The 24,036-nt window shown below is 58.0% G+C and overlaps 1 protein-coding gene across 2 annotated transcripts; it reads left to right on the top strand.

Moving 5' to 3' along the window:
• The first annotated feature begins 5,630 nt into the window (after positions 1 to 5,630).
• On the top strand, positions 5,631 to 18,806 carry STMN3 (stathmin 3). 2 transcript variants are annotated; one of them, XM_015457625.4, is made up of 5 exons: positions 5,631 to 5,728; positions 14,326 to 14,421; positions 14,742 to 14,917; positions 16,327 to 16,518; positions 17,101 to 18,806. In XM_015457625.4, exons 1-5 carry the CDS (start codon positions 5,710 to 5,712, stop codon positions 17,158 to 17,160), a joined length of 543 nt encoding a protein of 180 aa, XP_015313111.1. In that variant the 5' UTR covers positions 5,631 to 5,709; the 3' UTR covers positions 17,161 to 18,806. The 2 variants fall into 2 exon arrangements, with proteins under 2 accessions (XP_015313111.1, XP_045220090.1); XM_045364155.3 differs by having other exon boundaries at positions 14,742 to 14,956.
• The last annotated feature ends 5,230 nt before the right edge of the window (positions 18,807 to 24,036 follow it).

Here is a 24,036-nt window from a genome sequence, read left to right as displayed (position 1 = left end):
GGTCCGCTGCTTTGTGCTCCCGGCGGAAACTGTTCCCCCGCGGAGGGGGTCCGCCTGCTCTTCGGCTCCTCCAGGCCTACGGGGCCGTTCGCGCGTTCTGTGTGCGGCTGCCCTGCCCAGTGAACCTCACTTCCATCGCCCACAGGCAGCAGAAATCTGGGGTCCCGCCCGTCTCCTTCCTTGATGTCATCCCCCACCAGGGTCTCCGTTCCACTACCGCCTCTCTAGGCCGAGCCACCACCGTTGCCCGGAGAGCTGCACGGGCCTCGTCCCCAGAGGCGTCTTTTTACTGCTCAAGTGTGAGCTGACCGCTTTCCTGAAAATTTGAAAATGGCTGCCCCTTGCCCAGGACCCGGTTCCTGAGAGCCTGACCGCCTCCTCTCCCTCCTCTCCTGCTCTGTCCAGCTTCTGCTCGGGTCACTGGCCCCGCACTGGCCCCGGCGGCCTCCCTGAGTCCCCAGCACCCGGCACTGGCTGGCAGCAGGGCGGACCCCAAGAGCGAGGCCCGCACAGTTCTGCGGGGTCAGCCCAGCGTGAGGGACGCTAGTCTCAGGCGGCCCCAGCCCCGGTGCCCCAGAAGGCCCCAGGAGGAAGCTGGCGCTGCGTGACCGCGCACGGTTGGGTTTCATGTCCACGGACGGCACAGGCGATGCCCTGCGTGCCCATGCTCGTGGGTGTGAGCTAGTGCTCGGAGAAGCCCCAGCACTCACTGGCACCCAGCCCCGTGTGCCTGTTCGGGTGAAGGAACCGCGGGCTGCCCGTCTGAGACCCGGCAGGGAGTGGAAGACGAGGAGACCAGCCACACAGGCTTGTGGAATGAATGGGCACCACAAGTTTCAGTGCCCCCCATACGTGCTGATACGGCTCGTCTCTGTGTCCCACCCAAGTCTCACCTCGAATTGTAATCCCCGCGTGTGGAGGGAGGGAGGGACCGGGAGGGAGCTGATTGGATCATGGGGTCAGTTTCCTCCAGGCTGTTCTCATAAGAGTGAGTGCTCAGGAGACCGGATGGTTTAAAAGTGGCAGTTTCCCCTTCTCTCTCTCGCTTTCTGCTGCTGCCATGTAAGACCTGGGAACTGGGACTAACATAGACTTCACCTTCTGCCATGATTTTTTTTTTTAAGACAGAGTTTTGGCTCTTTTTGCCCAGGCTGGAGTGCAATGGCACAATCTTGGCTCACTGCAACCTCCACCTCCTGGGTTCAAGCAATTCTCCTGCCTCAGCCTCCCAAGTAGCTGGGATTGCAGGTGCGTGCCACTAAGCCTGGCTAATTTTTTATATTTTTAGTAGCGACGGAGTCTGACCATGTTTGCCAGGGAGGTCTCAAACTCCTGACCTCAGGTGATCCGTCTGCCTTGGCCTCCAAAGTGCTGGGATTACAGGTGTGAGCCATCACACCCGGCCTCAGGTAGTATCTTAACAGCAGTGTGAGATTCGACAAATGATTGACACACTTCTCCTCTGGATGACCTCTGGAATAAGTCCTCTCTTTTTCTTTTCTTTTCTTTTCTTTTTTTTTTTTTTTTTTTTTTTTTTTTTGAGACTAAGTTTTGCTCTTGTCCCTCAGGCTGGAGTGCAGTGACACAATCTTGGCTCACTACAACCTCTGCCTCCGGGGTACAAGCAATTCTGCCTCAGCCTCTCGAGTAGCTGGGATTACAGGCGCCTGCCACCACGCCTGACTAATTTTTGTATTTTTAGTAGAGACGGGGCTTCACCACGTTGGCGAGGCTGGTCTCGAGCTCCTGACCTCAGGTGATCCACCCACCTCAGCCTCCTACAGTGCTGGGATTACAGGTGTGAGCCAGATAAGTCCTCTCATTGTCCACACTTTCTGTGTGAAAAAATGAGGCACAGGGCGTTGAGCAGATTGCCCAGAGTCTGCCCAGGAGCCAGGAGTTTTACCTTTTGCTGCCACACACTCCATCTCCTAAGAGCAGTGACCAGGAAAGGCTGTCCTGTGGACTGAACTGAAGTCTGAGTCATCTGCTCCTTGCCAGCTGCTAGAGGAGCATTCTGGCCTTGGGCAGTCAGGAATTCCTGTGCCCTTGCCCTCCTCCTCTAATTGCTGATGTAGCCACAGCTCCAGCATACAGCAGGTGCTTGACGGATGTCTGTTGAATGACTGAGTGTTCTGTTGAGGTATAGGGCTCCTCCTAGGATCCAGGGTTAATTTCCTTTTCTTTTCTTTTTTTTTTTTTTTTTTTGAGACAGAGTCTTGCTCTGTCACCCAGGCTGGAGTGCAGTGGTGCGATCTCGGCTCCCTGCAACCTCCACCTCCCAGGTTCAAGCGATTCTGCTTCCTCAGCCTCCTGAGTAACTGGAATTACAGGCGCCAGCCACCACACCCGGCTAAGTTTTGTATTTTTAGTAGAGGTGAAGTTTCACCATGTTGGTCAGGCTGGTCTTGAACTCCTGACTTTGTGATCCGCCTGCCTCAGCCTCCCAAAGTGTTAAGATTACAGGCGTGAGCCACCACACCCAGCCAAGCCAGGGTTAATTTCAAGAGTGCAGAGGTCTGATAAAAGTCACACTTTATGAAAAAAATATATATATACATATTTTTGAGACAGAGTGTTGCTGTTGTCGCCGAGGCTGGAGTGCAATGGTCTGATCTCGGCTCACTGCAACCTCCCCGTCCCTGGTTCAAGTGATTCTCCTGCTTCAACCTCCCAAGTAGCTGAGATTACAGGCATCTGCCACCACACCTGGCTAATTTTTGTATTTTTAGGATAGATGGGGTTTTACTATGGTGGCCAGGCTGGTCTCAAACTCCTGACCACAGGTGATCTGCCCACCTTGGCCTCCCAAGTGTTGGAATGTGAGCCACTGCACCCAGCCAAAACATTGTTTTTTGAGACGAAGTCTCCCTCCGTTGCCCAGGCTGGAGCGCAGTGGTGTGATCTCCGCTCACTGCAAGCTCCGCCTCCCGGGTTCACGCCATTCTCCCACCTCAGCCTCCCAAGTAGCTGGGACTACAGGCGCCCGCCACCACGCCTGGCTAATTTTTTGTATTTTTAGTAGAGACGGGGTTTCACCTTGTTATCCAAGATGGTCTCGATCTCCTGACCTCGTGATCCGCCCATCTTGGCCTCAAAAAGTGCTGGGATTATAGGTGTGAGCCACCGCGCCCGGCCCAAAACATTACTAGCACTGGTGTGCATGTGAAAAACATCTTTGAAATGCTCATGCACTTCCTGCGTTTGATCTTGGTGAGAAGTCAAAATCTGCTCCAAGACCTGGCACTATATTGGGGCAAACAGTCAGTACAGCTATTGTGTGTGTTTGTTAATGCACTAACAGTACACCTATTGTGTGCCTGCTAGCATGCTGTCAGTACTCCTATTGCGTGTGCCTGCCAGTGCACTGAGAGTCAGTACACCTATGGCATGTGCATGCTGTCAGTACAGCCACTGTGTATGCCTGCTAGCACGCTGACAGTCAGTACAGCTAACAGTCAGTACCTCTGTTGCATGTGCCTGCTAAGGTGCTGACCGTCAGTACCCCTGTTGTGTGTGCCTGCTAGGGTGCTGACCGTCAGTACCCCTGTTGTGTGTGCCTGCTAGGGTGCTGACCGTCAGTACCCCTGTTGTGTGTGCCTGCTAGGGTGCTGACCGTCATTACCCCTGTTGTGTGTGCCTGCTAGTGCACACTGTGCCCATCTACTGTGTTCCTGGTGCTATGCCATGGGCTTCCACACACCTGGTCCCTGTGCTCCAGATGAGGACACAGAGGCTCAGAGAGGGCCTGGTCAGAGTCACAATGAGTGTGAGGCATTGCAGTGCTCTGAGCCTGACGGGGTAGGTCCTGCCCCACCCACATGAGAAGACTCTGGAGGTCTCAGAGAGGGCTACTCTTGATCCTTAGTACCTGAGTTCCAGCACCCAGGGCTGGAGTCTGCCTGAAGGATGCTGACCATCCCCAACTGCCACTGTGGTGGCCAACAGGGAGGACGCGGCTGCTGTGGTGGGCAGCTCTGTGTGCCTCTCCGCCCTTCCTCCTCCTTCCTAGGTGGGTTCCTAGGAATAGCCCAGGGGCCAGCACCTCTGTGTGTATATTAGTTCGATATGGTTTCATAGCAAATCACCACAAACCCAACAGCTTAAAACAACCCTCATTTATTACCTCCTAATTCTTAGTATCCCAAGGCTGAAACCAAGTGGGCAGCTGGGCTGAGTTATTGTGTGGAGGCCCTGGGGTCAAACCTGCCTCCAAGCCCATTCTCTTCTTGTTGGCAGAACTCACTTCCTTGCGGTTAAGGTCTTGTCGTCTTGCTGGCTGTTGGCCGGGAGCAGTTCTCAGATCCTTGCCACGTGTCCCCTCGTCTCAACAGCAGAGAACCTTCTTTGCTTTGATCCCCCAATTTCTTCAACCAGGCAAAGGAAACTGCTTTTAAAGGGCTCCTGTGATGAGGTCAGGGCCTGCCTGATGATCCTCCTGTCTTAAGGGTACCTCTGAGCCACACAGTGTCACCCTCCTGGGCATCACCTCCACCAGACTCACAGTCTCGGGGACGATGCTGGCTTGCACACCAGGGGTCAGGACTCTCCAGGCCACCCTAGGATGTGACGGGCCTTGGGTACTCCCAGCGCACTGCTAGAGCTGAGGCTTGCCCCCGGCTTTTGTGTTGCTGAGCCAGTCTCATGGCTCTGCGAGTCTGCTGAGGTTTTCAAGGTTTTGCTCCTGGCCCTATGACTTAGTTGTTTGTAGGGCAAAGCACTTCTCCCTGCCTCGGTGGCTCCATCCCTGCAATGGGAATGATGCTCCATTTGTCTGCCAGGCTTTCCGTTTGGGAGTTACGAGGACAGGGGCAGGATAGGTTGCCCCCCACTCACTAAGTGCACACAACCCTGGCACCCCTCCTCCATCATCTAGGGGCCTCATTGTCTCATCTTACCCTGAGAAACAAAGATCCAGTGAGGTCAGACGCTTGCCCTTGGCCTGGGCCACACAGCGAGTGAACATCAGAGCCGAGGCGGGAGCCCACCTCTGTTTCACCGCAGAGCCTTTGTTCTGGCCTCACCCCTCCACTTTCACTCTTCTCTGCTCAGATCCTGCCCATCCCCTGGGCTCACGGGAGATGCCCCTTGGAGGCCTCCAGGCCAGCGCCCACCCCTGTGGCCATGGCATCCTCTCTGATGGCAGGCACAGACCTGGACCCTGTTGGCACCAGCCCAGCTTACAGCAGCCTCCGCGAAGGGCTCTGCAGCCCCACCCCATGGGTGGGAACTGCCCCTCCTGCCTTGCCCCTGCCCCGCCTGCCCTGGGGAATGGGAGCTCATCTCCACCCCCACCCCACCCTCAGGCCTCACAAAGCCAAGTTGGGATAGCAGCTGTCCCGCCATGAGCGGTTGGAGGGTGGGGGTCTTGTTGCAGTTCGCACCCCCCTCCGCCCTCTCCCTCTGAGGGCCGCGGCCCCTCCCGAAGCCAGGTGCTTGCTCCTTTCTCTCTTCCTCCCTCCCTCCTCCCGCCCCCGCAGTCTCTCTCTCTCCTTCCCTCAACCCTTTCTCCCTCCCTCCTTCCCCCAACTCTCTCTCTCTTCCCCCTCCCGCTCCCTCTCCCTCTCTCTCTCCCGCCGCGCCCGCCTCCCGCCCGCCCTCGCTCCCTCCCCTCCCCTCCCCTCCCCGGCACTGCAGCACTAGCCGTCTGCAGCTCCGGCCGCCACTCGCGCCTCTCCAGCCTCTGCAGGCCCAAACGCCACCAGCACCATGGCCAGCACCATTTCGGGTAGGCTCCCGGGCCGCGGGCTTTCTAGGGCGGCGGGGTCTGAGCAGAGGCCTCGTCTGGCCTCGCCTGGGGCAGGGGCCGGCTGCGGACGCCGCTTTCCCTTCTCCCACCCTGCGCATTGCAAGCCTGGGTCGGACCCGCCCGAGGCTGGGGTCTGCGGCGCCGGCGGGGCTGGTGGGGCGCTGGGCTGCGAGGCTCCGCGCCGGGGAGCGCTCGGGACCGGACGTCGAGCGGGGGCGCCTCGCCCCGGGGGACCCGCGTGCACGCAGGGCGGGACTGCCGCAGGGTGGCTCCGAGACCCGGGCGTGGGCTCGTGACCGGGTGGGCGCGCTCGCGATGTGCGGGCGGAGTCCCTGGGGCGTCCGGCGACCCGAGATCTGGGTCCGCCTGAGCCTTCGCGGGGAGGCGGGGAGAGGGTGGGACCCTCTGCCAAAGCCCCAGCCGGGGGCCCGGCGCTCCCCGCGCCAGTGGAGCGCAGGGGCTGGAGGGGGCGCTGAGCGAGCGGGGCGGGCCAGGCCCGGACGAGCCCGGAGTGAGGGGGACCGCGCCCTCCCCCCACACCGCTGAGGCCTGGGGGACCACCCTTCGCGACGCCCGGGCCACCTGCTCGGGCCAGAAAAGCCACTGCCCTTTGCGCCGCGGGGCCCGGATGGGGGAGGGGCGACTGCGATTCCCAAACCCTCCGGAGACCAGAGGGGTCCGCCCCTCCCGCCCCCGTCGCCTTCCACGGGGCGGACCCACCGCCTTCGAAGGTAGCGCCCACCCCGGCCTCCCGGCCCATTCCGCGCGGAGCTCAGGCGAAGGGGCGGGCGCAGGCCTGGGGTGGGGGGATTCTGGACGCAGGGGAGCTGCCGGGCGACCCCGGGCGCGAGGACGCGAGGCCCGCCCTTCCCGAAACGCTCTGCTCTGCCCCGAGGCCGCAGAACCCGCTGCGTGTTTCGCCCGGCGTTCGGGAGGACGGGACGAAGGGCCCCACCTTCTTCCCATCGCCGCCTCCGCCCACGGCCGCACTCCCTCCCACCTTTTCTTCCGCCCCGGGAGGGGTCCCCGTGGTCCCCTCCCGAGCTGACTTGTTCTCTCCCCAGTGCCCGCCTTGGCTCCGGGCGCAGAACTCCGCCCACCCACGCGTGCCCGACCTGACCCCGCCCCTCAGGCCCCACGGGCTTGGAGGCTCCAGGTGACTTCAGCACCTGCCAGGAGGGGACCGTGTGTGTCACCGACCACACCTCCCCACCCTCTCTGGGAGTCCTGTCCATCTGCGCCTCCTCCCTCCGCCTCCTCCCGGACACCCCCAGGGATCCTGGGAGGCGCTCAGCAGAGGGGACTCCCCTCCGGCCTCTGAGGGCAGCTCTGTCCTCTCCAGGGCCGCCTCCTGCCCTTCCTGACAGCCTTTCCCTGACGGTCCCTCCCCACGGGCTCGGTTCCTGGTGCTGAGCTGGGAAAGGGAGGCCGTTTGGGCATCTGGGTATGCCGCTCCTCACTCTTTTGTGGTCTCTGCTCACGTTATCCTTCTGCAACCCAGAGTCTGACCTCCGCCAGCTGTGTGGTCTTGTGGGAGCTGCATAACCTCTCAGGACCTGGGTTTCCTTATCTGGGTGGAGATGACAGTGCTGGCACCTCCCCTGGGGCTTGTTCCGAGGCCTCAATATTTCAGGAAAGGTGCTTGGCTGCTTGCCTGATAAGAGATGAGTGCTCACCGCAAGCCAGGCAGCCTGAATGTGTAGCCACATTTCTGAGTTTCCTGCCCAGGGTAAGGCAAATCGGCTGGTGGCTCCCGCCCTGCTGGGCTCCTGGCACCATGAGAGGCAGCCTGGGTGACAGTGACCTCCATTTGCCCCAGGCGGGAGCCAGCAGCAGCCTCCAGGGCCCTCCAGGGGTCGGAGGCCACTGTGGTCCCCTGGCCTCTCAGTTCTGGACAGACCCCCATCTCCGTGAGCTCCCAAAAGGAGCCTGCAGTCAGGCCCAGGCTCATGACCAGGCTCTCACCCAGTGCGCTGTGTGATGCTGGGTGGAACACTTGCCCGCTCTGAGCCTCCATTCCTCCTGTGAGGGTAGAAGTGAGGCTGATAGGGTGGCTCACGCCTGTAATCCCAGCACTTTGAGAGGCTGAGGCTGGTGGATAAACTGAGGTGAAGAGTTCGAGACTAGCCTGGCCAACATGGTGAAACCTCTCTCTCTGCTAAAAGTACAAAATTAGCCAGGTGTGGTGACACATTCCTGTGATCCCAGCTACTTGGGAGCCTGAGGTAGGAGAATTGCTTGAACCCAGGGAGGGGGAGGCTGCAGTGAGCTGAGATTGTGCCATTGCACCCCAGCCTGGGCAGCAAGAGGAGAAACTCCTTCTGGAAAAAAAGAAAGAAGAGGAAGATGAAGAAGAAGAAGAAGGAGGGCTGATAAGGGCACCCAGCTGGGCAGGAGGGAGGCGTGGCTTTGAGGTGTGACCCTGGGAGTGGGCACTACTATAGCCTGCTGTGACCCTGGGAGTGGGCACCACTATAGCTGCTGTGACCCTGGGAGTGGGCACCACTATAGCTGCTGCTTGAGGCCAACCAGGTACCTTTTTCTGACTCCTGCTGACGAATCATCCAAAAGGCCAATCCGCATTTTCTCGGTATCTAATGTTTAGTACAAAGAGAAGCAGGGAGACAAAACCAGCCCAGCTCATGGCAAGAATCGTTTGTAACTCCCTGAAGTCAGTGAAGGGGAAAGATGGGAGGTGAGTGAGAAAGAAGGGAATCAAAAGAGACAGAGGGGCCAGGCGCGGCGGCTCGCACCTGTAATCCCAGAACTGTGAGAGGCCGAGGTGGGTGGATTACCTGAGGTCAGGACTTTAAGAATAGCCTGGCCAACATGGTGAAACCTCATCTCTACTAAAAATACAAAAAATTATTTGGGCGTGGTGGCATGCGCCTGTAATTCCAGCTACTCGGGAGGCGGAGGCAGGAGAATCACTTGAACTGGGGAGGCATAGGTTGCAGTGAGCCGAGACTGTGCCATTGCACTCCAGCCTGGGTGACAGAGCGAGACCCCGTCTAAAGAAAGAAAAAAAAGAAAAGAAAAAAGAAAGAGAGAGAGAGACTGGGAGCAATGCCTCGAGGCTCTGGGCAGGAGCTTCCCTGGCACCCGCTGTGTCTGTGAAGAGGTGGCCTGGATGGGTCTGGGGCCTCGGCATCCTCCCTCTGCAATAAGAGGCCGTAGACATGCTCTTTAAGCCTCACCAGCTCTGAAAATACTGGTCCAATGTCCCACCTCGCTCTTGGCCAGCCCTGCCCTGGGTGCAGACTTCCTCTTGGTCGCTCTCTCCAGAGTTGGCCAATTCCTGACCTGCTCTCCTGCCCCCTCCAATCTGCCTGCCCTTCCTCCCTGTAGCCAGACCACAGGGTAGGCCTCACTCCCACGGGCTCAGGGCAGACAGGGGCTTCGAGCAGCTGTTAATCACGTTTTCGACCTTTATGGTAAACACATTCCGGTTTTTGTTTTTTGAGACAGTCTCGCTGTGTTGCCCAGGCTGGAGCGCAGTGGCGCGATCTCCGCTCACTACAACTTCCGCCTTCCAGGCTCAAGTGATTCTCATGCCTCAGCCTCCTGAGTAGCTGGGACCACAGGCGTGTGCCACCATACCCGGCTAATTTTTGTATTTTTAGTAGAGATGCGGTTTCACCATGTTGCCTAGGCTGGTCTCAAACTCCTGTTCTCAAGCTATCCTCCTGCCTCAGCCTCTCAAAGTTCTGGGATCACAGGCGTGAGCCACTGCGCCTGGCCACATTCAGAGTTTTGGATATATGATAAGGAAGGATGATCTGAAGGATGGGGGCCTGGAGTCTGCTGACAGGGAGCTGGTTGCTGGCAGAGTCAGGCCTGGAGGGGCCATGTCCCTGCCTTCCTATCCTCTCTCAGGACCCGGGTGTGTTCTGCCCCAGCCCAAACTCCCTCTTGCTCTCTCCCTCCCCTGCCCTCCTGAGTACAGGGCTGGCCACCTCCTCAGCTCCTCTAAATGTCCCCAACGTCTCCTGACCTGCTGCTGTGGAACACGTGGCTGGCACACCCTCTAACTCCCTCATCACATCCTCCTTTTTAAAATTAATTTTTAGGCCGGGCGCGGTGGCTCAAGCCTGTAATCCCAGCACTTTGGGAGGCCGAGGCGGGCGGATCACAAGGTCAGGAGATCGAGACCACAGTGAAACCCCGTCTCTACTAAAAAAAATACAAAAAATTAGCTGGGCGCGGTGGCGGGCGCCTGTAGTCCTAGCTACTCAGGAGGCTGAGGCAAGAGAATGGCGTGAACCCAGGAGGCGGAGCTTGCAGTGAGCCGAGATCGCGCCACTGCACTCCAGCCTGGGCAACAGCGTGAGACTCCGTCTCAAAAAAAATAAATAAATAAATAAAAATAAAATAAAATTAATTTTTAATCGGCTAGGTACTGTGGCTCACACCTATAATCCTAGTACTTTGGGAGGCTGAGGTGGGAGGATCCCTTGAGGCCAGGAGTTCAAGACCAGCCTGGGCGGCCGGGCGCAGTGGCTCGAGCCTGTAATCCCAGCACTTTGGGAGGCCGAGACGGGCGGATCACGAGGTCAGGAGATCAAGACCATCCTGGCTAACACGGTGAAACCCCGTTTCTACTAAAAAAATACAAAAAACTAGCTGGGCGAGGTGGCAGACGCCTGTAGTTCCAGCTACTTGGGAGGCTGAGGCAGGAGAATGGCGTAAACTCGGGAGGCGGAGCTTGCAGTGAGCTGAGATCTGGCCACTGCACTCCAGCCTGGACGACAGAGCGAGACTCCGTCTCAAAAAAAAAAAAAAAAAAAAAAAAAAAAAGACCAGCCTGGGCAACACAGCGCTACTATATATACATATACATTTGAGATGGAGTCTCACTCTGTCACCCAGGCTGGAGTGTGGTGGCGAAATCTCAGCTCACTGCAACTTCTGCCTCCCAGGTTCAAGCGATTCTCCTGTCTCAGCCTCCCGAGTAGCTGGGACTACAGGTGCCTGCCACCTTGCCCGGCTAATTTTTGTATTTTTAGCAGAGATGGGGTTTCACCATGTTGGTCAAGCTGGTCTTGAACTCCTGACCTCGTGATCTGCCCACGTTGGCCTCCCAAAGTGCTGGGATTACAGGCATGAGCCACTGCGCCCGGCCTCGATACCACTACGACTTTTTTTTTTTTTTTTTTGAGACGGAGTCTCGCTCTGCCGCCCAGGCTGGAGTGCAGCGGCCGGATCTCAGCTCACTGCAAGCTCCGCCTCCCGGGTTCACGCCATTCTCCTGCCTCAGCCTCCCGAGTAGCTGGGACTACAGGCGCCGCCACCTCGCCCGGCTAGTTTTTTGTATTTTTAAAGTAGAGACGGGGTTTCACCGTGTCAGCCAGGATGGTCTCGAACTCCTGACCTCGTGATCCGCCCGTCTCGGCCTCCCAAAGTGCTGGGATTACAGGCTTGAGCCACGGCGCCCGGCCGACATTTTTTTTTTTAAAGCTGGTGTGTAGGCCCGGCGGGCGCGGCGGCTTGAGACTAGCCTGACCAACATGGCGAAACCCGTCTCTACTAAAAACACAAACATTAGCCGGGCATGGTGGCACGTGCCTGTAATCCCAGTTACTCAGGAGGCTGAGGCAGGAGAATCTCTTGAACCCAGGAGGTGGAATTTGCAGTGAGCTGAGATTGAAAAAAGAAAAAAAAAAAAAGCTGGTGTGCTGGCGTGCACCTGCAGTCCCAGCTACTGAGGTGGAAGGATCAGTCAAGCCCAGAAGTTCAAGGCTGCAGTGAACTGCACAGCTGCGCCCTACACTCCAGCATGGGTAACGGAGTACAGTCCTGTCTCTAAAAAATAAAGTAGGTCAGGTGCAGTGGCTCACACCTGTAATCCCAGCACTTCGGGAGGCTGAGGCGGGCGGATCATGAGGTCAGGAGATCAAGACCATTCTGGCCAACATGGTGAAACCTCATCTCTACTAAAACTACAAAAATTAGCCAGGCATGGCAGTCGCTTGTAGTCCCAGCTACTCGGGAGGCTGAGGCAGGAGAATCGTTCAACCTGGGAGGTGGAGGTTGCGGTGAGCCAAGATCGCACCACTGTGCTGCAGCCTGGCGACAGAGCAAGACTCTGTCTCAAAATAAAATAAATTAACTTTTAATAAAAAAATACATGAATGGATTTTGCATGTGAAAAAATAAAACTTGATGGCCGGGCGTGGTGGCTCACGCCTGTAATCCCAGCACTTTGGAAAGCCAAGGTGGGCGGATCACAAGGTCAGGAGATCGAGACCATCCTGGCTAACACAGTGAAAGCCCATCTCTACTAAAAGTACAAAAAAATTAACTGGGCGTGGTGGCGGGCGCCTGTAGTCCCAGCTACTCGGGAGGCTGAGGCAGGAGAATGGCGTGAACCCGGGAGGTGGAGGTTGCAATGAGCCGAGATCGCACCACTACACTCCAGCCTGGGCGACAGAGTGAGACTCTGTCTCAAAAAGGAAAAAATAAAATAAAATAAAATTTGACAAGTCAGGTCAAAGTCCCCTGTGAGGCTTCCCCACCCGGTCCCCCTCCACTTCCCTCCCTGAAGACGATAAGCAAGACAGGTAGCTTTGCCTCGCTTCCCGCTTCCTGGCTCAAAGGCTCCATCCTTCCCCCAGAGGCTCTCACGCCGGCCTGTCCACCCTGGGATTCCTTTCTGTTCCTCCTTACACCCTCTTGGGCTCTGTGCTGCTCTGTCCAGAAAAGTGTAGGTCACTAGGAAATTTAGACCAGGACAGACTGTTCCCTGCACTGTCACAGGAAGACCCAGCTCACCATGAAAAGTTGATTACTTCCGCCCTGTGTCTCCCTTTGTCTCCTCTCCCGTTCCCTCCCCTCCCCTCTTTCCCTCCCTCCCTCCCTCCTCTCTTCATTTCCTTCTCTCTGTGTCTCTCTCTCTCTCCCTCTCCCTCTCTCTCCCTCTTTCTTTTTCTTTCTGTTTTGAGACAGAGTCTCACTGTCGCCCAGGCTGGAGTGCAATGGCACGAGCTTGGTTTACTGCAACCTCCGCCTCCCAGGTTCAAGCGATTCTCCTGCCTCAGCCTCTCAGGTAGCTAGGATTACAGGTGCCTGCCACCACGCCTGGCTAATTTTTGTATTTTTAGTAGAGATCGGGTTTCACCAGGTGGGTCAGGCTAGTCTCAAACTCCTGACCTCAGGTGTTCCACCTGCCTCGGCCTTCCAAAGTGCTGGGATTACAGTTGTGAGCCACTGCGCCCAGCCAAGATGATTGTTGAGCACTAGTGAGAAACCGGGCCAGAGTGTCTGTTTAGGAGCGAGGCTCGCCCTGAATAGACCAAAAGAGCTAAATTATGTTCACTGCGAGAGCAGACACCTTCCCCTTCCCCTGACAGGGCACACGGCTACAGCAGCCCGGCTTACTTCTGGTTTGGGTTGGGCAGCAGGGACACTGGCTGGTGGGCACTTGTTTGACCTGAATGGGCAAGAGGCCTGGCTGTGGGGCTGACTGGACAGCTGCCCTCCCTTGGTTCTTGGTGGCATCAGTGGCCCAAGCCCAGCCCTAAATGGGCAGAGAGCATGTGCCTGGAGAGGGCCTGGCTTCATCTCGGGGTGACCACACGATCATCAGGAAGGAGAAAGGAGGGTCTGAGGGCTTCATCCAGGTTTACAGCCCAGGAAAGTGCTGCCCGCAGAGGGTTTGCCTCTGTGCTGGTCCCGTCATGAGTTACTCTTGCCTGCTTGAGCTGGTAAGGGAGCGGGAGGGAGGAGGAGGGGAGAGGGAAGTAATGGCGCAGAGGGAGGTAAGGGTCAGAAAGACACACAGTGACAAGGAATTACAGAAAGATGCACTCAGAGAACGAGACAGAGTCAGGGGCTACCCCCGAGACACGGAAAGATACGACGACAGTGACAGAGTCAGACAGACAGAAGGTAAACAGAGACCCAGACAGGCAGAGGCAGGGACTTTGTCAGTCTGTGCGGGTACCTGAGACTGAGTGGTTTATAGACGACAGGAACTTACTTCCCACAGCTCTGGAGGCCAGAAAGTACAGGATCAAGGTGCCGGCATTGGTGCCTGGAGAGGTCTCGCCTCCTGGTACATAGACAGGTGGCATCTTCTGGCTGTGTCCTCACATGATGGAAGGGTGAGGGAGTTCTCTGAAGCCCCCCTCTGGGACCACTCAGGACGGCTCTATCCTCATGGCCTAATTCCCTCCCAGTGCCCCACCTCCACATACCGGCACCTTGGGGTTACTATTTCAACACATGAGTTTTGGGGAATGGAGACATTCAGACCACAGCAGGCAGGGAGAAGGATGGAGAAACAAGTCGGTGTGCAAGATGGGACGGACATTAATGCCGAGACAGAGGAAAGGCGGGGAGAGGCGGAAGGCGAGAGAGACAGAGCAGGGCGCACACCACGGAGACAGCGCCAGCGTCTGGAAGCAAGAGAGCTGGAGGAGAGACGAAGGGGCCGGCGGTGTGGAGACACACGAGAGCGTGCTGGGCAGCTCCGTGTCTCATAGAGACATGCCAGAGGCAGCCATGGGGAGGGAAAAACGGGGCCCCAGGTGGGCAGGCCCCAGTGGCGCTTGCTCAGCCTAGCCTTGTGCCCACAGCTTACAAGGAGAAGATGAAGGAGCTGTCGGTGCTGTCACTCATCTGCTCCTGCTTCTACACACAGCCGCACCCCAACACCATCTACCAGTATGGGGGTGAGTGCCCGGCTGCCATCCTGGCTAACAGGGTGAAACCCCGTCTCTACTAAAAGTACAAAAAGTTAGCCCTACCCTGCAGTGCCTGCCCACCTCACCTTTTCCCTGGCCTCCCAGAGTCTCTGAACTCCCAGCCTGGCTGCCTCCGGACAGGGAGGTTCTGGGGGGAAGGGGCCCATCCTGGGGGCTGAGGCCTGGGATTCCTGTGGGAGCAGCCACCTGCTCTCACCCAGCCCTGGGGTTGGATGTGTGCCGGAGCATCCCACTCAGCCCACGCCATGCTCTGGCCGGGCCTCTGAAGCTCTACTCTGGTCTTGCAGACATGGAGGTGAAGCAGCTGGACAAGCGGGCCTCTGGCCAGAGCTTCGAGGTCATCCTCAAGTCCCCTTCTGACCTGTCCCCAGAGAGCCCTATGCTCTCCTCTCCACCCAAGAAGAAGGACACCTCCCTGGAGGAGCTGCAAAAGCGGCTGGAGGCAGCTGAGGAGCGAAGGAAGGCAAGGAGTCCTCCCACCCCCCCAGGAGTTTCGACGGAGGTGGCCCACGGGGACGGGGCCTGCAAGACACAGGGTGCTCCCGGGGGGTTTGGTTAGCGCCTCCGCCTGGGGCGGGAGGGGCTGTGGCTCCCTGGGCCACTTCCTGAGAGAGAGGAATGGGATGAGGAGAGGCCGGGTGCGGTGGCTCACGCCTGTAATCCCAGAACTTTGGGAGGCTGAGGTAGGCAGATTACTTGAGCTAAGGAGTTCAAGACCAGCCTGGCCAACATGGTGAAACCCCGTCTCTACTAAAAATACAAAAATTAGCCAGGTGTGGCGGCACGCACCTGTAATCCCACCTACTAGGGAGTCTGAGGCAGGGGAATTGCTTGAACCCAAGACGTGAAGGATGCATGAGCTGAGACTGCACCACTGCACTCCAGCCTGGGCAACAGGGCGAGACTCCATTTCAAAAAACAAAAAAGAATGGGAGGGAGAGGAGGAAGGGTTCCGAGGCGGCGGCCAGCTGGAAGGAGCAGGAGCCTCTGGTGGCAGTGGGAGGCACCCTTGTCATGGCCAGCAGGATGCTAGGGGATGGTCCCCAGAGGGGCCCTGGGGACGTCGGGTGGGGCATCCCTCTCCCAGACAGAGAAGCAGGAGGAGGGCCTCATATGAAGACCCTGAGGCTTGCTGGAGGGCTGACGGGCCCCGGGAGAGGTGGGTGTGGGCTCCAGGTCCCCTCCCTGCAGCCTCCCCTCCCACCAGCCCCTCTGAGACTGGAACAGAGATAAAAATGTCCTTTTTGGGAGTGCCACCCTGGAGGCCAACGCACTGGGCAGGGGAGGCGGCTCTGTTCCCTTCCTGGTGAGACCAGGGACCAGGGTTCGCAGGGCTGACTAGTAGGGACTGGCTCGTTGGCACGGGTCCTGCTGCTCTGCTCTCCTTCCAGGGGTCGCCAGCCGGCCCCTCCCCCAGCACCCCTGGGGACCCTTCCTCCGCTCCTGGGCACCTAATTGGGAGCTCGGAACCCGGTGTGTAACAAGCAGCTCCTCTGCTCAGTGGGCGGATGTCTGAGGAAGAAAGCTGAGACCGCCCACAAGGTTAGGGTTTCCTGCGCTGCTGGTCCTTGGAGGCGGAGACGCGCAGTGCAGGGTGTGCAGTGGCGGCAGGACACGGCGGGGGCCCTGGGCGCAGCCAGAACCGCGGGACCCGCGCGCGAGGCAGGGGCGGGGGCGGCGGAGCGCGACCCCCTGGCCCTGCCCCGACCACAGGGCAGCGCCCGGGGGTCCCGGCACCCACTGAGGCCTGGGCAGGTGGAGGCGCCGGGTGAGGCGAGCGGGCGCCGGGCGGGAGGCGGAGAGCAGGGAGCAGGAGTCCGGCCTGGCAGGGCCCGGGGTCGCCGCTCACGCGCGCCCGCCCGCCCCGCACAGACGCAGGAGGCGCAGGTGCTGAAGCAGCTGGCGGAGCGGCGCGAGCACGAGCGCGAGGTGCTGCACAAGGCACTGGAGGAGAACAACAACTTCAGCCGGCAGGCGGAGGAGAAGCTCAACTACAAGATGGAGCTCAGCAAGGAGATCCGCGAGGCGCACCTGGCCGCACTGCGCGAGCGGCTGCGCGAGAAGGTGCGGGGGCGGGGCCGGGCGGGGCTCGGGGCGGGCAGAAGGCGGGGAGGGGGCGGAGCTTGGAGGAGCGGGACTGGACCGGACGGGGGTGGGGCGGGGCTAGTAGCCAACAGGGGGCGGGGCACTGGGCGGGGGCGGGGCTCGGGCGGAGCTCGGAGGGGCGCAGAGCGGGGCCGGGGACCCGGAGGCCCTGCGCTGGGGTGGGGGTCGGGGGCTCATCCTGTGTTTACTGGGCGTCCCCAGCAGCGCAAGAAGCAGGTCCAGACTCTGCCCCTGGTGGGACAGTCACTAGCCGCAGTAATAAATGGCTAAATTCATTATATTGAAAGTGCTCTGGAGGAAGCTCGGCTCCGGTACGAGCTAGAAGCGGGGCCCAGCCAGCTCCCCGGAAACCCGTCCTTGGGCCCCGGCCCTGCTCTCGGCCTCCCCGGTGCTCCCGCCCCCTCAATTCAGGGTCCTGCCGGAGGCCAGCCCAGATGAGGCCGGGCGGGTGTCAGGGCGCCAAGGCCTGCGCGCCTGCGGGTTCCCGGAGTCACCCCAAGCCACCGCCGCCCTCAGGCCCTCCCGCCCCGTGTCCCGCAGGAGCTGCACGCGGCCGAGGTGCGCAGGAACAAGGAGCAGCGAGAGGAGATGTCGGGCTAAGGGCCCGGGACGGGCGGCGCCCATCCTGCGACAGAACACGTTCGGGTTTCGGTTTTGTTTCGTTCACCTCTGTCTAGATGCAACTTTTGTTCCTCCTCCCCCACCCACGCCCCAGCTTCATGCTTCTCTTCTGCACTCAGCCGCCCCGCCCTGTCCTCGTGGTGAGTCGCTGACCACGGCTTCCCCTGCAGGAGCCGCCGGGCGTGAGACGCGGTCCCTCGGTGCAGACACCAGGCCGGGCGAGGCTGGGTCCCCCGGGGGCCTTGTGAGAGAGGTGGTGGTGACCGTGGTAACCACAGGGCGGTGGCGTGGGATCGCGGGTCCTTACACTGGGCTGTCTGGTCAGCATGTGCAGGTCAGGGCAGGTCCTCTGAGCCGGCGCCCCTGGCCAACAGGCGAGGCTACGGTACCTGCTGTCTTTCCAAGGGGAAGGGGCTCCCCATGCGGGAGGGGCAACGGGGGAGCGGGGGGTGATGGTGCCTGGGAGCCTGCGTGTTAAGCGGGAGCTTGTTGAACTGGCAGGCAGGTGGGTGGGGGCTGCAGCTCTCCTTAATGTGGTTGCACAGGGGTCCTCTGAGACCACCTGGCCTGAGGTGGACACCCTGGGCCTTCCTGGAAGCCTGCAGTTGGCGGCCTGCCCTGAGTCTGCTGGGGAGTGGGCATTCTCTGCCAGGGGCCCATGAGCAGGCTGCCGTGGTCTAGAGGTTGTGGGCAGCATGGACAGTCCCCCACTCAGCAGTGCAAGAGTTCCAAAGAGCCTCTGGCCCAGGCGCCTCGGTGAGACAGCCCCGCCGCCCTCCCCACCAGGGCTTTGCGGATGTCCTTGAAAGACCCGGCCTAGAGCCCTTTGGAGTGCTGGCCCCTCCTGTGCCCTCTGCCCTGGTGGAAGTGGCAGCCACAAGTCCTCCTCAGGGAGCCCTAAGGGGGATTTTGTGGGACTGCTGCCCACAGATCCAGGGTTGGAAGGGCAGCGGGTAAGGTTCACAAGCCACCCCCCACACCCTTCCCACTCGGCACCCAGAGGGGGCTGTGGGTCGAGGCCTGACTCCAGGCCTCTCCTGCCCACACCTTCTGGGCTCGGTTCCTTCTCTCCCTTGGATGCCCAGTGCTGGCCTTGGAGGACGGTCATCTGGAGGACGGGGGTAGGGGAGGCTGTCTTTGTACCACTGCAGCATCCCCCACTTCCCCACAGAAGCCCCATCCCAAAGCTGCTGCCTGGCCCATTGCTGTAAAATGTGAAGGGGGCAGCTGAGTTCTCTTAGGACCCAGAGCCAGGGCCCTCAGCTTCCATCCTGCGGGAGGCCTTGGGCAGGCACTGCCAGCGTCTTCCAGGGCCACACCAGGGACTATGGGAGGATCCTGACCCCTGCAGGGCTCAGGGGTCAGCAGGGACCCACTGCCCTGTCTCCCTCTCCCCACCGAGACAGCCCCAGAGGGAGCAGCCAGCTGGGATGGGAACCCAAGGCTGCCCACATGTGGCTTTTGTGGGACTCAGAAAGGGAAGCAGAACTGAGGGCTGGGATTCTCCTCACGGTGGCAGCTCTCATAGCGAAAGCCTAGTGTAATATGCACCCATCTCATCCACGTAGTAAAGTGAACTTAAAAATTAAATCAAATGAACAATAAACACCTGTGTGTTTAAGACATGGTTGAACTGTCTGTGTGTGTCCTGTGGGCACCTGTGGGCTCGGGGGCAGCTGCAGGCTCCCTGTCTGGGAGTGAGGATCTGCTCTGTGTATCTCCTGACTGAAGCTGGTTATAAATCTTATTTTATCACCATGATTATGAATTGTTCTAGTGACAGTGGTGATTTTAACATATGAGCATGTCAGGCCAGGTGTGGTGGCTCACGCCTGTAATCTCAGCACTTTGGAAGGCCGAGGCGGGCGGATCACGAGGTCAGGAGATCGAGACCATCCTGGCTAACATGGTGACACCCCGTCTCTACCGAAAATACAAAAAATTAGCCGGGCGTGGTGGCGGGCACCTGTAGTCCCAGCTACTCGGGAGGCTGAGGCAGGAGAATGGCGGGAACCTGGGAGGCGGAGCTTGCAGTGAGCGGAGATCGCGCCACCGCACTCCAGCCTGGGCGACTCCGTTTCAAAAAAAAAGATATGAGCATGTAAACTACACAAAAGCCCACTTTCCTCTCTGGAATCCAAGGGGTGAGGCATCAGGGTGATGGGGGGAGGGCCCGCTGCTGTGGGTGGGGCTGGCGGGGGCCCCCTGACCTCCCTCAGGGCAGAGCTCTCCTCAGTGGCTTCCTGTTGTTCAGGACTCTGGCCCGCTGCTCAGGAGGAAAGGGCAGGTCCTACGTCTGCCTCTGAGGCTGGAGCCTCTAGGCTGTGGGACTTCCTGACATGGGGGCGGGTGCTACGAGACCCCTGGGGCTGCACCTCACTGTTCTCTGGACTCACCCCACTCACCCCACTTGCCCCACTCGCCCCACTCACCTCTAGACAGCCGGTTGTTCACTATCACAGGTCTGGACCCAGGATGGGGGATGGAGTAATAAAAAGTAAAAAGACATTCTGGGCCGGGTGTGGTGGCTCAGGCCTGTAATCCCAGCACTTTGGGAGGCTGAGGTGGGCGGATCACCTGGGGTCAGGAATTCAAGACCAGCCTGACCAACATGGTGAAACCCCGTTTCTACTAAAAATACAAAATTGGCCAGGCATGGTGGCTCACGCCTGTAATCCCAGCACTTTCAGAGGCCGAGGCGGGTGGATCACGAGGTCAGAAGATCGAGACCATCCTGGCTAACACGGTGAAACCCCATCTCTACTAAAAAATACAAAAAATTAGCCGGGCGTGGTGGCAGGTGCCTGTAGTCCCAGCTCCTCGGGAGGCTGAGGCAGGAGAATCGCTTGAACCCAGGAGGCAGAGGCTGCAGTGAGCCGAGATCATGTCACTGCACTCCAGCCTGGGCGGCAGAACAAGACTCTGTCTCAAAAAAAAAAAAAAAAAAAAAAAAATTAGCTGGGCGTGGTGGCGGGCACCTATAATCCCAGCTATGTGGGAGGCTGAGGCAGGAAAATCGCTTGAACCTGGGAGGCGGAGGTTGCAGTGAGCCAAGGTCACGCCACTGCACTCCAGCCTGGGCGTCAGAGTGAGACTCCGTCTCAAAAAAAAAAAAAGAAAAAATTATCCAGGCGTGGTGCGGGTGCCTGTAATCCCAGTTACTCCAGAGACTGAGGCAGGAGACTGGCATGAACCCGGGAGGCAGAGCTTGCAGTGAGCCAAGATCGCGCCACTGCACTCCAGCCTGGGCAACTGAGCGAGACTGTCTCAAAAAAAAAAAAAAAAAAAGTGTTTGTATACAGCATCCCTGTATCCTGGGCACACAGATGCATGCACGCCACACAACATTGAAAGCACTTGTATATGGCATCCCTGTATCCTGGGCACGCACGGGCACACAGACACACACACTACACATGAACACAAGTGGGCCTTGGCCTCCCACAAGACCAGGCTGATCACAGGCTGGGGGCCTGGCAAGGCACTGAGGGGCAGACGGTGCTTGTGACAGTCGCCAGAGGGGCAGACGGAGCGTGTGACGGTCGCCAGGTGGAGCCTCGGGCATCAACTGGGGGCAGAGACTCCTTCACAAACTGATCACACTTTTCCCATGAAGAAAAGGAAAGGCAGGCTCCTCCTGGGAGGCCAGACAGAGCTGTTTAGTGACCTATTGTGTGTGACAAGTCACCCCTTAATTAACAATGAACATTATCTGTCAGTCCCCATAAGTCAGGAGTATGAAAGCTGGGGATTTCCGGCTCGGGGTCGCTCATGACGTTGCAGTCAGGACGCTGGCTGAGGTCCTGGCCATGTGAAGGCTGGGCAGCGGCTGGGGCATCCTCTTCTGAGGCTACCTCCCAAGGCTGCAGGCAGGAGGCCTTCATTCCTCACCACATGGACGATCCAGGGGCTGCCTGGAGTGTCCTTGAAACATGGTTCTGGATCCCCCAGAGCCAGCGACCTGCGTGGGGGTCGCTGGGTGGGGGGATATTGGGAGGAACCCAGTATCCTCTGAGTGTGGGAAGCCACGTAAGTTCTGCTGTTAGAAGCGAGTCACTGAGAAGACTCCCGCTTAGGAGGGAGTTGGGTTCCAGCTTTTGAGGTGAGGAATGTCAAAGGATGTGAACATATTTTATTTTCTTATTTTATTTATTTATTTATTCAGAGACAGAGTCTCGGTCTGTCGCGCAGGCTGGAGAACAATGGCACGATTTTGGCTCACTGCAACCTCTGCCTCCTGGGTTCAAGTGATTCTCCTGCCTCAGCCTCCTGAATAGCTGGGATTACAGGCGCGCACCACCACATCTGGCTTATTTTGGTATTTTTAGTAGAGACGGGGTTTCCCCATGTTGGCCAGGCTGGTAGAGATGGGGTTCCATCATGTTGGCCAGGCTGGTCTCGAACTCCTGACCTAGTGATCCACCCGCCTTGGCCTCCCAAAGTGCTAGGATTACAGGTGTGAGCCACCGCGCCCAGCCTTATTTTACTTTTTTGAGACAGAGTTTCACTCTTGTTGCCCAGGCTGGAGTGCAGTGGTATGATCTCAGCTCACTATAACCTCCAACTCCCAGGTTATAAGTGATTCTCCTGCCTCAGTCTCCCAGGTAGCTGGGATTACAAGCATGAGCCACCATGCCCGGCCTTGTGAATGCATTTTATTTTATTTTTTGAGACAGTTTCGCTCTTGTTGCCCAGGCTGGAGTACAATGGCATGATCTCGACTCACTGCAACCTCCACCTCCTGGGTTCAAGAGATTCTCCAGCCTCAGCCTCCCGAGTAGCTGGGATTACAGGCACGTGTCACCACACCTGGCTAATTTTGTATTTTTAGTAGAGATGGGGTTTCACCATGCTGGTGAGGCTGGTCTTGAACCCCTGACCTCAGGTGATCCATCCGCCTCAGCCTCCCAAAGTGCTGGGATTAAAGGTGTGAGCTACAGTGCCTGGCCAGTCTGTGAACATATTACATCAGACAGTCTGCCTGGAGTGACTGGAAACTTAAGCCGCAGTGCAGCAGTGTTCTGCTCCATTAAAAGGGCTCCCGGGAGCCGGCTCTCTCTGACCACGTGAGGACACGGTGGACAAAGCGCCATAGTGGAAGCAGAGACCAGGCCCTGACCTGATGGCCCCTTGCTCTTGGACTTCCCAGCCTCCAAAACTTTGAGAAAATGAATTTCTGTTCCGTATTAAATTACCCAGTCTGTGGCATTCTGTTATAGCAGCACAAAACGTGCCAAGACTGTGACCCTGTATGTTTTGGACACAGCTGGTGCTTGCTTGGTGTCTGGGGCAGCAGTGGGTGCCCCCAAAACAGGGGTGTCCAGCAAAGCAGGTGGGGATACGGCACAAGCAGAGGCCTGACTCAACCAGTTGCTCCCCTCAGCCTGCTGTGCACTCTTCAGGCAGTCAAAGGTGTGGCCGTGCAGAAGTGGGCATAGGAAAAGCTGCTGCCAACCACCAGCACTTCTCCTTTTGCTGAAGAAAAACAATTTTGATGTTCTGCAGTTGCTTAGTTTCCTGTGACTGCTGTAAGAAGTACCACAAATGAAGTGGCTCAAAACAACAGAAACTCAGCCGGGTGTAGTGGCTCACACTTGTGATCCCACCACTTTGGGAGGCTGAGGTACGAGCAATGCCTGAGCCCGGAGTTTGAGACCAGTCTGGACAACATGGTGAAACCCCATCTCTACAAAAAATACAAACATTAGCCAGGTGTGGTGGTGCTCGATTGTAGTCCCAGCTACTCTGGAGGCTGAGGTGGGAGGATCGCTTAAGCCCAGGAGTTCAAGACTGTAGTGAGCCATGATTGTGCCACACAGCCTGGGAGACAGAGCAGGGCCCTGTCTCAACAAACAATAGACTTGTATTTCTAGTCACTAAAACTTTGTGTGTATAGCATAGTTTATTATTTTCAAAACACTTTCACTTTTTTTTTTTTTTTTTTTGAGGCGGAGTCTCGCTCTGCCGCCCAGGCTGGAGTGCAGTGGCCGGATCTCAGCTCACTGCAAGCTCCGCCTCCCGGGTTCACGCCATTCTCCTGCCTCAGCCTCCCGAGTAGCTGGGACTACAGGCGCCCGCCACCTCGCCAGGCTAGTTTTTTGTATTTTTTAGTAGAGACGGGGTTTCACCGTGTCAGCCAGGATGGTCTCGATCTCCTGACCTCGTGATCCGCCCGTCTCGGCCTCCCAAAGTGCTGGGATTACAGGCTTGAGCCACCGCGCCCGGCCCACTTTCACATTTTTTAAATCTTCATAATGTCTACTCTGGGAAAAACAGGACAGGCACTGTTACATAACCTTTTTCTCTGGTTACAAATGTAAGACATGTTCACTGCATCACGGCAAAACACAAGGACAAGAGGCTGAGGTGGGCAGAGGGCAAGAGGCCAGGTGCGGTGGCTCAGCCTGTAATCCCAGCAAGGCCTCTCACCTTTAGGAGGCCGAGGTGGGCGGATCACCTGAGGTCAGGAGTTTGAGACCACTCTGGGCAACATGGTGAAACCGTGTGTCTACTAAAAATACAAAAATTATCTGGGCGTGGTGGCACACACCTGTAGTCCGGCGACTCGGGAGGTTGAGGCGGGAGAATTGCTTGAACCCGGGAGGTGGAGCTTGCAGTGAGCTGAGATTGCACCACTGCACTCCATCCTGGGTGACAGAGCGGGACTCCGCCTCAAAAAAAAAAAAAAAAGTTATTTGTTAATATCACCATCAAGCTCATCAGAAAGTACTGGGAAACCTTCGCCCTCACAATGGCAAAATTCTTTTTTTTTTCCTGGCCCGGGCACAATGGCAAATTTCTTTTTTTTTTTTTTTTTTTTGAGACGGAGTCTCGCTCTGTCGCCCAGGCTGGAGC

This window comes from Macaca fascicularis, chromosome 10, assembly GCF_037993035.2.
Source record: "Macaca fascicularis isolate 582-1 chromosome 10, T2T-MFA8v1.1".
In the NCBI taxonomy this organism is placed as follows: domain Eukaryota; kingdom Metazoa; phylum Chordata; class Mammalia; order Primates; family Cercopithecidae; genus Macaca; species Macaca fascicularis.
The sequence above is the reverse complement of the archived record's forward strand: the minus strand, read 5'-3'. Positions and strand labels throughout refer to the sequence as shown.

Excerpts from the sequence above, each read along its gene's own strand:
- STMN3 (XM_045364155.3), top strand. Across the intron at positions 14,957-16,326 it reads CCCCAGGAGTTTCGACGGAG|ACGCAGGAGGCGCAGGTGCT; the intron begins GTGGCCCACGGG and ends CGCCCCGCACAG. Across the intron at positions 16,519-17,100 it reads GCGAGCGGCTGCGCGAGAAG|GAGCTGCACGCGGCCGAGGT; the intron begins GTGCGGGGGCGG and ends CGTGTCCCGCAG.